The 12,783-nt window shown below is 43.5% G+C and overlaps 1 protein-coding gene across 1 annotated transcript in view; it reads left to right on the top strand.

Annotated features, from left to right (window-relative positions):
• LOC147717812 (uncharacterized) overlaps positions 1-12,783 on the top strand; it is a 363,057-nt gene that overhangs the window by 82,276 nt on the left and 267,998 nt on the right. Inside the window, exon 3 of the mRNA XM_086924599.1 lies at positions 4,994-5,067. Coding sequence (XP_086780725.1) covers positions 4,994-5,067 — 74 coding nt within the window. The remainder of the gene's footprint in view (positions 1-4,993; positions 5,068-12,783) is intronic.

Here is a 12,783-nt window from a genome sequence, read left to right as displayed (position 1 = left end):
AGGAGGATCCAGACCATGTATGATGTGGAGAGGCTCTACCTGCTGATAGGACCTTTAAAAGGTCAGTATATTGCAAGAAATACATGATCACACCTCTGGGTTTCGTCGAGGCAGAAGTAGACGAGGGAACTCGACCAAGCCTGTGGGCTCTTTGAATGTTGAGCACAGTGTCCTCTGGAAGATGTAGAAGTTTATGAAGGAAGGACTTAAAGAAAGTAATGGGGTCACTCCCCTCACAGCCCTCTGCCAGGCCGTAGATGCGCAGATTATTGCGTCGATTTCTGTTCTCAAGGTCCTCAACCTGCTTTTGAAGAGAAGAGATCTGGGAGTGCATATGTGACGTCTTAGCTGAGGACTCCTTAAGAGAGGAAACACTTTGTTCCACTAACGTGACTCTTGCTTCCATTTGTGTCCAGTTGTCAGTTAGAACCTGCAATTTAGCATTAGTCTCTTACATAAAAGTGCCCTTATCTCCTCCAATAATAAATCAAGAGACGCAGATGGAGCGGAAGCAGATGGTGAGGGGCGTCCTTTTTCAGTCGTTTAACCGTGGTCTTCCCGTTGGACTGAGTAAGGGGCTCCATGGCCGGCTCCGACATATGAACAGGAGGTTCTTGTGAAGCTTCCAACTGGGCCAGTGCTGAAAAAAACTTTGAATTTTTGATGAAAGTGCGCTTTGAGGTCTTGCTAGCGCAACTTGTTATAAGTCTGCCCATAGGGTGATCAATCGTTACCAAGAGCACGACTAGGCAACATGCGGAAGTAAAGAAAACGGCCTCTTATCTTCCAGAATGAAATAGTCAGCGTTGGAAAAAGAAATAAATATCACTGCAGTGAAGACGTAGATCCAGGTATCACATGCAGAGCAAACATAGCAAAATCAATAATCAGAAGCAAGGGCTGGTGAGGACTGAGGAAGAAAAAAGCAGCAACAAGGTGCGAACCCCTGACAGGCGAGACCTGGAAACCGCAAATGATATATTGTGCTGTAAATGAGCACGAAGAAATTAGCTGCCATGCGAGGGAGCAACCAAAAAATCTATGTAGCAGAGTCACAATCAGTCTTTTAGTGCTTAGACAAAACAAAGGAGCCAACTAGGTGAAACTGCGTAAGCATAATATGACCAGAAGGTGTTGAAATCACAAAATGGCAGCTCATATGAAAAAGGAAAAAAAGGCAGCATTAAAACACAAGTAGAAGGCTATGCGGGACAAGAAAGTCATTTAGCAGTAGTATAGTGGCCCACCATGAGGAAAGAAGAAGGCATTAGGCATTCTGAAGGGTAGATGAGATCGACGATGTTTCACCTGTGAGGATCGTCACACGGAGGAGCTGCACAAAATGGCGGCCGCGGCCGTCATGAAGCCGCGTTCTGTAGAGCGTCGCTCGAAAAAGACAGCAAGCGGCCAGAAAGGCTCCCGCAAAAGGTCACAACATCCTCTGGAGACCTTTCAATGCCGAATCTCCCGTCCATGGAAGAGGAAACCAACGCGGTCCCCTAGTGTGCCCCAGCCGGGACGGAGCACTCACACAAGCACCGCCATCTCCTCCGGGCGCTAAGCCACGCCCCCCAGATAATTGTTTTCTTTCCGAACATTTTGTAGACGATCTCTTGTGTCAGTTGCTACCATTCTGGCTTTTTTAATGCCACTTTTCAAAGTTATTTTCAAACTCTATACCACAATACAATTGCGGACAGAGAAGAGGAAAGAGTACATTAGGAAATACTATTAGTGTGTAATTACATTTGATACACTTTCTAGTGGGCCCAGCGAGGGTAAAGGTGCCAAAAGCATAATTTTCAATATATAATAAGTGATAACCCTAGTGGGAATTGCAGTTGAGATCACAAATGTTCATTGTCCATTTGTCACTTATGTATGAATATGGATTATAACAGGATAGCAGACCATCTAATGTGGTGTGTTTTGGGGGGAAGGGTGGGTTGGAAGGGATTTGGGGGTAAGGGGCTGGAGAATCATTTATATAGTGCAGCCCCACAGTACTTTACACCTTGCAGGGCAATAGGTTTCACTGTCTCTTCTTTTCTATAGCTCTTTCCTTCTTCATGTTCAGGTCCCAAAGTACTTTGAGGATAAATTTAGTGGCTGCTATTTTGATTTACAAGGATATTAGACGGGTGTTTATTACGGTATCATCATATCTTTAGCGTTGGGTATTGTGACGTGAGAAATGTTATTTTTTCTTATTGACTTTTTGTTTTTGGGGCTTTTCAGTGTTTCAGGTCACCATGCCAGGAAGTACGAATCCATTGTAAACAGTCTTAAAATGGTAATTGAGCAATACTGCGCTGTCCTTTTAAAATCTCTTGTAAATAAAAAATAAGCTTAAAACAGGTTTCAAGCTCACCTAATACATACTGTTATTTACAATTGTTTGGCTCTGGAGTCACTCTTATTTCATTGCTTCTAGATTGGTTAGGGCTTCCCAGTTTCTCTTTGGGTTCCTATGGCTTCATGTGTTTGTTCTTTCGGTGATGCATTCATTTATTTATCTAGTAGTTTGTAGAGTGCACAGCTACCTCCAACGGAGGTGTCCCGGCGCTGAAATGCATGGACCAAGTACAACTTCCTGAGGGCAACCGGCACCCTTCCACTGGTCGCGCCCTTCTGGCTGGACTTTACATTCAGGCACTCTTTAAGAGTGCATCTGTTTACATGCTGTCTCCCCTTCTGCCCCGTGGACTCCCCTCTGTGTCGTTGCTTCCACCCACTCACTTGGGAAAGCTCTAAGCATTCTATGCGCATTATTATTTTTATTTAGGCCGTCTCCCCTCTTGCCCTGCGGGAAACCTTCTGCGCCGCCGCCACCCATGCTGCTGCTTGTTATTGTAACAGCAGGGCAGCTCTCATGATAAAGGTCTAAGCATGCCACAGATAATATTAAGGCAGTCCCGTCCTCAGCTGTGTGAGGCAGGTCAAGACATGTCTAGGCAGGCTGGGAAACTCTTCGAACGGGGTTTGCCTGCATATCATGCTCTTGCAAATGCTTACTGGGTATTGGACGTTGTGAAACGTTTTGCAACATTCTAAAGGCTTCTCAGATTGTAGAGTGTTTCTGAAAAAACCCTGAAACAAGCATTGGCATTGCCAATAGGTCTCGCTTTTGGGACCTTCTAAGTATTTAGTTATGCAACACAATATCCTTGGTGCAACAACATCAACTGTTGCATGGCTAAACACTTATAAGGTACAAGGTTTAGCCATGCAACAGCTGATGTTGTTGCACCAAGGATATTGTGTTGCAAAACGAAATACTTATATGGTCCCAAAAGCGAGACCTATTGGCTATGCCAATGCTTGTCCCCAAAGTTTCCAGGTTTCCTTGTGATTCTTTTACTGATGTTGAGTTGTTTAGAGAACCAACACACACATGGTTTGTCTCTTTTTGTTTTTAGTGTTGGGGGATCAGATTTGTGAAGTATGGTTTGAGTTGATTCATTGAAGTAGTTGGCGACTGATTTGGTGCTGTTTGGAATATTCATAGTGAGAACATTGGCTCTGTGATCTTCTGAAAGTTACTGAATCAGAATGTTAATACATAGTCTTTTCCACATTTTGCGAGGTTTTGGTTGGCCTTTTTCCGAGTTTCTATCTGTAAAGTGAATAAAGGATAACAAAATGGTCTGATCAATCTTTGTCAAAAGGAAGTTGGATAATATGTTATAAAGAGGGGAAATATTCTGACAAGGGAGTGCCTTTCTTTTGGGTGAACAGTGAAATGGTGTGCACTGATTTCGCTTAGTTTCACGGTAAGAGGAGCTTTGATTAAAGCACTATATAGAGGTTGGTAGGGTAGTTCACCAAATTGTTCAATTTGGACCCAAAATGTATTTTGCTGAGAATTGGAATCAGCTCTGATTCACACCAGATTTCACCTTTGAAGGATTGTAACTGAAATGCAATTCTAAATATAAAATGGATTCTTTAAAACACAGAGTGATTCATGAAAAACAACAAATGTAATGAGTAAAAACATGTATCAATCTATATGGAAATCTCACCCAATATACAGTGTCATGAATAAGTGGTTTTTAGTGTTTTCAACTTTTTTGCAGAGGGTGAAAAAACATTCACAGATAATATGATAGGCATTGTGGGTGATACAGATTAACTTATTTCAAAGATCAGAAAGTGATGAAGCTTTGGAAGGATGCCCACTTTTGACCGAAACAAATTTGTGATCACAGACAGATATGTGCACTTCATTTGTTCTTTCTTTTTATCCTGAAGGTAGTTGTATGAATGATATGAACACTAAGAGGCCTTTTTATGAGATCGTAACAGAATACAGCATAGGTAGTCACCTTGCTGTGCTGCAGGGCAATACAGGGAAAGGACAAGAATGCACTGTATTTATTGCGATATGGCACGTTCCTTTCCTTTGCACAATGGACTGCCTTAGTGCCAATGCCGGCACCCTTGCACCTTTGGTGCATGGGTGCATGCATTACATGCAGTATTGTTTTGTGCAGGAAGGGGCCTCTTAATGCACAAAAATAATCCTGAAAGGCATTTTCCTCTTTCCATGCGTGCTGCATAATGCAGCAAGCATTGAAAGAGGAAGTAACAAGGAGAAATAAAGATATTTCTCCTCGATACGCCTCTCCAGGGGAAGTGTATCTTTTTAGCACAGTCCCAGGTTTACCAGTTCTGGTAAATCTAGATTTGGGTAAAAAAAATGCCTCCGTTGCGCGGAGTAAGGCAATGCAGCAATTTGCGCTCCGTTTCTTTTCTCCAGATTTATGGAGCCTCTCCGGACCACGCAAAGTGGCCTGGCGTTGTTTCATAAATCGCATTCATGTTTAGCGTCTATCGTGCACCACTCAGCGTGATGGAAGATTGACACAACACATCTTGTAAATAGGCCCCTATGTTTCGTCCTCCCCCAACATTGCTACATGTCGAAAAGATAGTTAGAAAGGTGAAAATTACCATGATTTGTAATACATTGATCTTGATTCTTTTTCAGCCGAGGAAGACTTTCGATTATTATGAACTTAAACGTAACTTTTTCGGAGGATGATGGCTGCGTTACAATAAAAGGTATACTTTTATCTTTCATCCATTGCAAAGCTTTTTTTTTTTTTTAAACAGATTTTATTGACTGAAGGCACAGGAAAACATATGCACTACTCTGTAAGCCAGAAGCCAATGCCAGAATCATAGTATCATTGTCTACTTCAGTAGTTTACATACGTGAACACTTAAACTGTAAAGGAACATCTTTACCCCCCACCCACCCTACCCACCCCCCTAAGTGCTGCAGCTTGCTCAACCCACACAGAGTGTAAAACACCGACAGTATCAGCCATGTACATTAAACACAGTCCAACCATCCTACCCGACAGTTCAAATGGAGGGCAGTGAGGCAGCGTCTCCTGGTGGTGGGTCCAGCTCCAGGCCCCGATAGTCCGCCCACCGTTTCCAAATCTTAAAATGCTTCCAAGGGCAGATTGCAAAGCTATTTAATGCATCAGGCTGCGGCAGCATGAAATTATGGACACAGAAGATGGACTGCAAAAGAAATTGTACGATATTATGAACATTCCAAATGTTAATATGTAAAAAGCATTTCAGATTTCCTTTTACATGACTTGCTGGCCAAGATGAAATCTGACTAAGCAGAACGAATGCGAAGGAAAATTGGAAGAGCCACGTTTGAGAAAAGGTTATTAGGGCATGGTGGGTTAGTTTGAGGCTTCTGGTTCTCCTACAGTCTGCCATGCCTCTCTGAAGTCCTAAGCTTAAATAGATTTCTGAAGGTAAAAAAGACCTCCAAATGCTGACATATTTCTGAACTTACAGACAGACATGTTTCCAAATGCAGAAAAGCAGGAAGCAGTGGCGGTTCTTCTGCTAAGGCGGAGGAGTGTTGCACCAATACGTTTGGCAGTGAAATAAAGGGAAAATTAAATATTAGCTCGTGTTATCATTTTATTTTGTCCTACTTCTGGCAGCTTTGCGTAGGGGAGCGGGACAGGAGACCAGTTGTAGCACCCTCCTAAGTCCGCAATGACTGCTTGGCCAACCCTATCGGGCCGGCCAAACAGTCTTGCGCACTTCGCATGCTCTCCATGCAGGCTGCATTACAGTCTGTGTGGAGAACATCTCCAGGCTCCCAGTCAGCGTCTGAGCGCCGATACACAGCGCTCAGACCGATCACAACACGGCTAAGGCAGCGTTTTGATTGGCCTACTGAGAGCCTGAGTGTGTGCTTCCTGTTCAGGCCAGTGAGGGAGGACTACGGAGGAGAGGCCTGGAAGCAGCAAGAAGGTCAGTTTTGTGTTTCTATTTTATTAATACCCGCTTCCCCTGCATGCTCCCCCTCCCACCCGTGAATCCTTATCGACGATCCGTGCAGTGACGTAACGAAACTTGAGGGGGCCCCCCTGCAAAGTACATGGAGGGGGCCCCCCATTGTCCGCGCCAGTCAAGAGTTCTCAGGCCAGCGACCTGCCATACTGCAGGGGCTCACCCGAGCCATAAAAAAAGGATTCTGGTTTCTCCATTGGTCACATCCGCCCTCTCATCGGGCTATTTACACACATCAGTAAATACTGCTGCTGCTCCCTCAGCAAAGTTACATAACACTGCATCCAGCCGGCCCACCAAACACATCCTCCTACTTGATGACCCACCTTCAAGCGAAGCCCGCTCAGGTAACCACATCCAAACGTTTACCACTTCTGTCATGCCTGCTACTAACGCATCCATTACAGTCTACTCTCACCCCTACGAAACAGGCAATTATGCTTTCTGCCCACCTTTAATATGACCCCTCGTATATCCCTATGATCCCGTGACTGGCGTTTACTGCTCCCCTGTCTACCACCAATGGCAAAGACAGGAAGACTGATGACAGGTCCCCATCTAACTGCCGTCCTTCTCAATGCCACTGTGGAAGTTTAAAACATGTTAAACAATCTCTTCAACTGACCACTCCAAAACAGTTCTTGCTGCTAGCCTCTACAGCATCAAAGACGTTCCTGCTACTTTTCATCCTCTGCATGATGCACACAATAATATTAAATGTACAAAGGGTCCGATTTTTGTTTCCACACGCCAACATTAATTTACACTATGCACTCCACTAAACCGTACCTCCTGTCAAAGGCAAACCTGATCCCATGTGTAGCACCAGTCAGCAACTACCCCACGGACAAACACCAGAGAGAATGTGCGATTCATGTAATTAAATGTCCAGTGACAATGTAGCATTTCCCCACCCACTGTCAGCCCAGTAAAGTCTGCAACTGCACAGCAGCCATCAATACCAGCAACATCTAAAGCGCATTTCCACTTCCTTTCAATGGCAGCTCCTGATACATATACCTATGACTTCTGGGCGGCATCTACCACAGACCACAGCATTCTTTGTCTCCCTAAGACTAACCGAATGCTGTCGGTGAACACTTCTCTTCCCCCTTCCTTACTAATAACTAATGGAGGATAACGAAAAAAATATATAGTATTTTCTTATGCAAATAGCGTATCAAGCATTTGCTGCCCGCAGCCCTCACCAGATCCATACATATCAATAGTCTATTATCGCATCATCCTGTCAACCCTATTATTATCTGGAGATGTTTTTATCCCTTTGGTGAACTGGAAAAAGCAATACCGTGCACGGAAACTAGTCCCTTTAAAACCCTTGCTACATATACAGGTTTGCAAAGAACTTACTTGTTTTACTAACTATCGTAAAGCAAACAGGTAACTCATTGTTATATTAAATAGATTGTAGAACGCGCAGCTACCCCAGCAGAGGGGCATTCGGACGCTCAAATGGAAAGACCACTAAAAAGGGCACGAGAAGATAAGGTGACGGGAAAAGATACGTTTTTAATGCCTTACGGAACGCCAAGTAGTTTTTCAAACTGCGAATAGGCAAAGGGAGAGAATTCCATAATTTGGCTGTCCGAGTGCGGAAAGCGCACCCACCGCCCTGTACTCTCCTCACCCTCGGAACTACCGCCAAATGTTGGTCCATAGAACGGAGTCGGAGGGAGGGAATGTAGGGGGCGATGAAGGTAGCTAGAATGCCAGGTGAAGATGAATTCAAGATTTTAAACGCGAGGCACAGGGACTTGAACTCCACAGGTCTGGCCACTGGCAGCCAATGTAGCAGGTGGATGGCAGCAGAAGTGGAGCAGGTTTTCGGGATCCCATTCTCAGAATGGAATTACTGCTTAGAAGTGTTTAAGTTAATACTGAGACCTAGGATTATTTTTTTGCATGTCTGCCAGACACTTGTTCTTCCCTGCATGGGCACACAATTAAACAATACAATTTAGCTTAACAAATTGCTCAGAAATGTACCAGAAGGTAAAGAAACAGCCTATATTATTTTTACAAAGAAAAATGGACAATCTTCAACTTTATACCCCATGATATAAAAGCCATAGCGTGCACAGTTGGTCCAAATCCATGCCACCTAAATCTACCACACAGAGCACATTTAAACATCTCAATAAAACTCATATTTCCACTTCTCTCCATACCACATAATACCACGTCACATAATAACATCCCACACAACTTAACACCACTCCAAACCACATAATTACACTCCACACAACATATTTACACTCGACTCCAAAACACATAATTACCCTCCACAAAATTCAACTCTGCAACATGCTGCATAATGCCACTATGCACAATTATACACCACAACATACTACATAATTCCACACATCACACAATTCCACAATTCATACCCACACATCACAGAACATAATTACACGCCACATAATACCACTTAGCACCACATAATTAACCTCCACATAATTAAGCTCTACTTCATACTGGATAAATACAGTCCACATAAATCCAGTCTATGCCACGTAGCAACAATCCACATAACTACAGTTCACACCATGCCTCATAATACCACTCAACATAATTTCCACTCAACACCGCACACTTCCACCTCGTCACAATTCAACTCTACAAGTTTCCATTCCATACCATATAATTTAACAACAAACTACATAATTCAAACCAACAACACAATTTCTCAACATACCACATGCATCCAAACTACTCCACAAAATTCCACATCATGCTACAATATTGAATAGCACACCACATAAGTAAACTCCACTACTCCCACCCACTCCAAGACACACAATCCCAAACAGAAAATGCATAGGTAAAATACATTGTCCTTTACAACGTCAATAGCTCTAACTCTCACAAATGCGAGACCAATGGCATTGAAAATGCTTACTTACCTTCCAATGTGTCCCAGCAGATCCTGTTCCAGGAGCTGCAAACATTCCCCTGGCCCTGTCAGCATTTTGCTGCCTCGTCGGAGGCGCATCATCCCATAACACAATGCAAAGCAATACTCTACAAAAACATGCAAATAGGCTTGGTTCCTTCTACTGTTTTATATTCTCAGATCATAAACTATCTCGAAAAGACTCCTCCCAATATATTCCCAAAAGCCTGCATCAACAACTGACCTTCAGTTAAAGTTATTTACCTCTCCTTACTGTCCACCCTCATCTTCCCTTACGGTTCATGTCTGCCTGACACATTTTCTACTACTCTATCTATGCCAATTGTCACATCTCATTTCACAGCTCACACTCTCGTTCTTTAAAATCATATCCCTAAAACCTAAAAATACTTACTCTCCTCTAGACTATCTATACTCAACACAAAGCATTTCTATGCCTCGTTCAGGGGTAGTAAGTGTAATTTAAATGCAAACACAAAAATACAGTACCATCATACATATATATTTTTTTCTTTTTTTTGTAGGGTTTTATATAGCGCGAACTAGACCCGAACCGAATCAAGTATCTGAGCGCTTTACATAGCACCAGTTACTTTACATGAGGGCACACATTACTTCAGGGTGCACACTTCCAACAAACCTTCCATATCCGACTGGAATTCGTCGTGCATGGCGAACAGATGTTTTACAACTTTCAGTTGGAACTCAATGGAGGCTTGACTTACTTTTTACAGAGCTGGCGACAAAGATCATCGCCCAAATAAGACCGACGACTTTTAATATTATGTATGTTCCATCTCTAAGAGAACTTTATCTCAGTGGCATGTTTCTTTTTCCAGAGATAAGGAAGTAAACTCACTCTACTCAAAATTGAAATGCTTCCATTCTTAGCGCTCAAATCATTGATAGTGGAAAGTTAAAACAAATATGGTTGTACCACTGCTCCTACTTCCAGCGACCACTACGAGTACCTTATTATGCAAGTGAAGACAAAACAGAGAAAACCATGTCATGCGTGAGCTATGTAGTGTCCAATTACAGTGACTATTCTTTTATGAGAAAGAGATGGAAAAGTTTGGGTCTCAAAACAGATTGCATAACAAACAAACCTGGTTTTAATCCAGATTTGAATGAACACCGTCAGGAAATGAGTTGCCCCTTTTGTGCCATTCACATGGCAGGTAAGTTTAAAAAGGTTAAACTGGGGGAATATGGTGTAGAAAGCAACTTTAACTGGGTAGACAGATTTCCCGAAAACGGGACATACATGCGTGTGGTCGGTCATTCATTAGCCATACGAATTACACCTGAGGTGATGCAATACCTAAACAACACTGTTATCTATACAAAGCTGAGCGGGTATGAGTAAGATGTAAAAAAAGAACAAATACAATAGAATTATTTATTTAGCTATGCAAGATGCTGCGTTGACCGCTACTGAAAAATTAATACATACGAAGAAGAGCAATTAATACCAGAGCTCCTTCCAAATCAACTGGTAAAGACTCAAGAGGCTGATAGCCGAGGAGCTGTTTTCACAGTTGTTACTTAGGCACTTGGTACTCCTCACGGTTGGAGCGTCACACACTAAGGCACTTAGACCTAGAGTTGGGCGGGCCACTTATAGCTCGAGCCGGGCTCTGGGTCCGCTCCAGGTTCTCATGGACCCTCGAGCCCAAACAAGCCAAGTTTTCACGTGGTTCTGTGCCACCTGCGCTCTACTATAGCTCACAAAGTTAAAAACAAAGCACTAACAGTTGTGTTAACCCCTTCCATGCTGATGACGGCCCCCGGCCATCATGCATCACAGTGCTCGTGTGCTGATGACGGCTGGGGGCTGTCATGAACCCGCCCACTCATTAGAAGTGCCGCAAAGGCGCCCGCGCCCAAGGGGTTAAAAAAAGACAGATATCCCTTTAGTGGTTGACTTGTACAAAGTGAAACTAGAAAACCCAGGAGGAATCTCAACTTCCCCACTTAACCACACTGTATTCTCAGGCAAATATTTTGAATCAGCCCCCTTTCTTCATTACCTCTCAATATAAACCTATACTGTAACTTATTAAGGTCAAACCTGTTGCATGTCAAAGGAGTGTACTATTTTAATTTTGAAGAGAATGTACTATATTTTGAATGACGGTAACATTTCCAGGGCTCGGCTGGTGCAAGGGCTCTAAGAGCCAACCCAGACCCTTGGTTGCAGATCTACAAGAAAGTGTTGCAGCGGGCACCGCAAGACCTTTGGCTGCGCCACGCTCCAGCACTTTCAGAACACAGGAATGTGACATATTTACAAGAATCTGTCGCATTCCTGTGCTCTCCCCTGCGCTGGCACACAAACAGATGCCATGCGCCGGCACATGCACCCTTGCACCATGGTGCAAGGATGCCTGCGTCATGGGGAGATTGTTTTTGTGCAGGAAGGGACCCCTTCCTGCACAAAAACAATCACAAAAGGCGTTTTCCTCTTTCAATGCGTGCTGTAGAATGCAGCATGCATTGAAAGAGGAAAGAATGAGGAGAAAATAAAACATTTCTCCTCGTTGCGCCTCCCTACGCCTCCTCTAGGGTGGCGTAGCATTCAGACGCATCTCCATATTTACGATTTCTCGTAAATCTGGAGAGGTGTCTTGTTCCATGGGTGTTGCTTGGGAACACCCACAGCAACACCCATGGAACGCCCATTCAACGCAAAGTGCTGCGTGTGAAGGGGCCGTATTTACAAGGAGAGGAAAAGTCACGCAGAGTGGCTTTTCCTCTCCTTGTAAATATGGAGGAGCCCCCTGTGCCACCAGTACGTCACGAAAAGTGACGTAGTGGTGGCGCAGGGGGCTTGTAAATTTGCCCCTTGGACTCTTCCCACTTAATTTGTTGGTGTGCCACTGCCCACCTCTACTAAGACTCTAGAACGCCGAAGATGGACCCACTGGCTCTAACACACATCATCCACAGGCATAGAAACATCATTTTAAGGTCTGGAAACACCCTCCCATCCCGTGAGCCTGTTAACTTTATTTATTTATTTATTTAATGCGATTTTATATAGCGGAAACATTACCCGAAGGTGTCAGAGCTCTTTACATAAAAACCAGTTGATCATAAGCTCATAAACTCATAAGCATTGATACAGGATAACTGTATTTAGCATTGATACAGGATAACTGTATTGTCCTATTGATGTATGTACGTTTATTGAAGCCATCAAGGGAATAAATCAATCCATTGAATAAACAAGGATAAGGATTCCCTGATGTCTCTTTGCTTGACATTTGGAATGAGAGAGCCACTGGGACAGCAGGTATTTTTGTTAGTTCTGCAGTATGCTTTCCCGTGATGCCCCATTTGAAGCAAGCAGTCAGTGCAAAAGACAAGTTACATTTCACAAGACTTTTGAAGTATCTGAAATGCTGTCGTGATATGATACCAAAATGGACATCTGGGGTTGATCAAGATAGTTTTCTAGTTTGGGAGGAGATGGTACCCTAGCCTGTTCCAACTGAGAGTAAATAGAT

The sequence above is a fragment of the Lissotriton vulgaris genome, chromosome 5 (genome assembly GCF_964263255.1).
Source record: "Lissotriton vulgaris chromosome 5, aLisVul1.2, whole genome shotgun sequence".
NCBI lineage: Eukaryota > Metazoa > Chordata > Amphibia > Caudata > Salamandridae > Lissotriton > Lissotriton vulgaris.
Note: the sequence above shows the minus strand (reverse complement) of the source record. Positions and strands in the feature narration are given on the sequence as shown.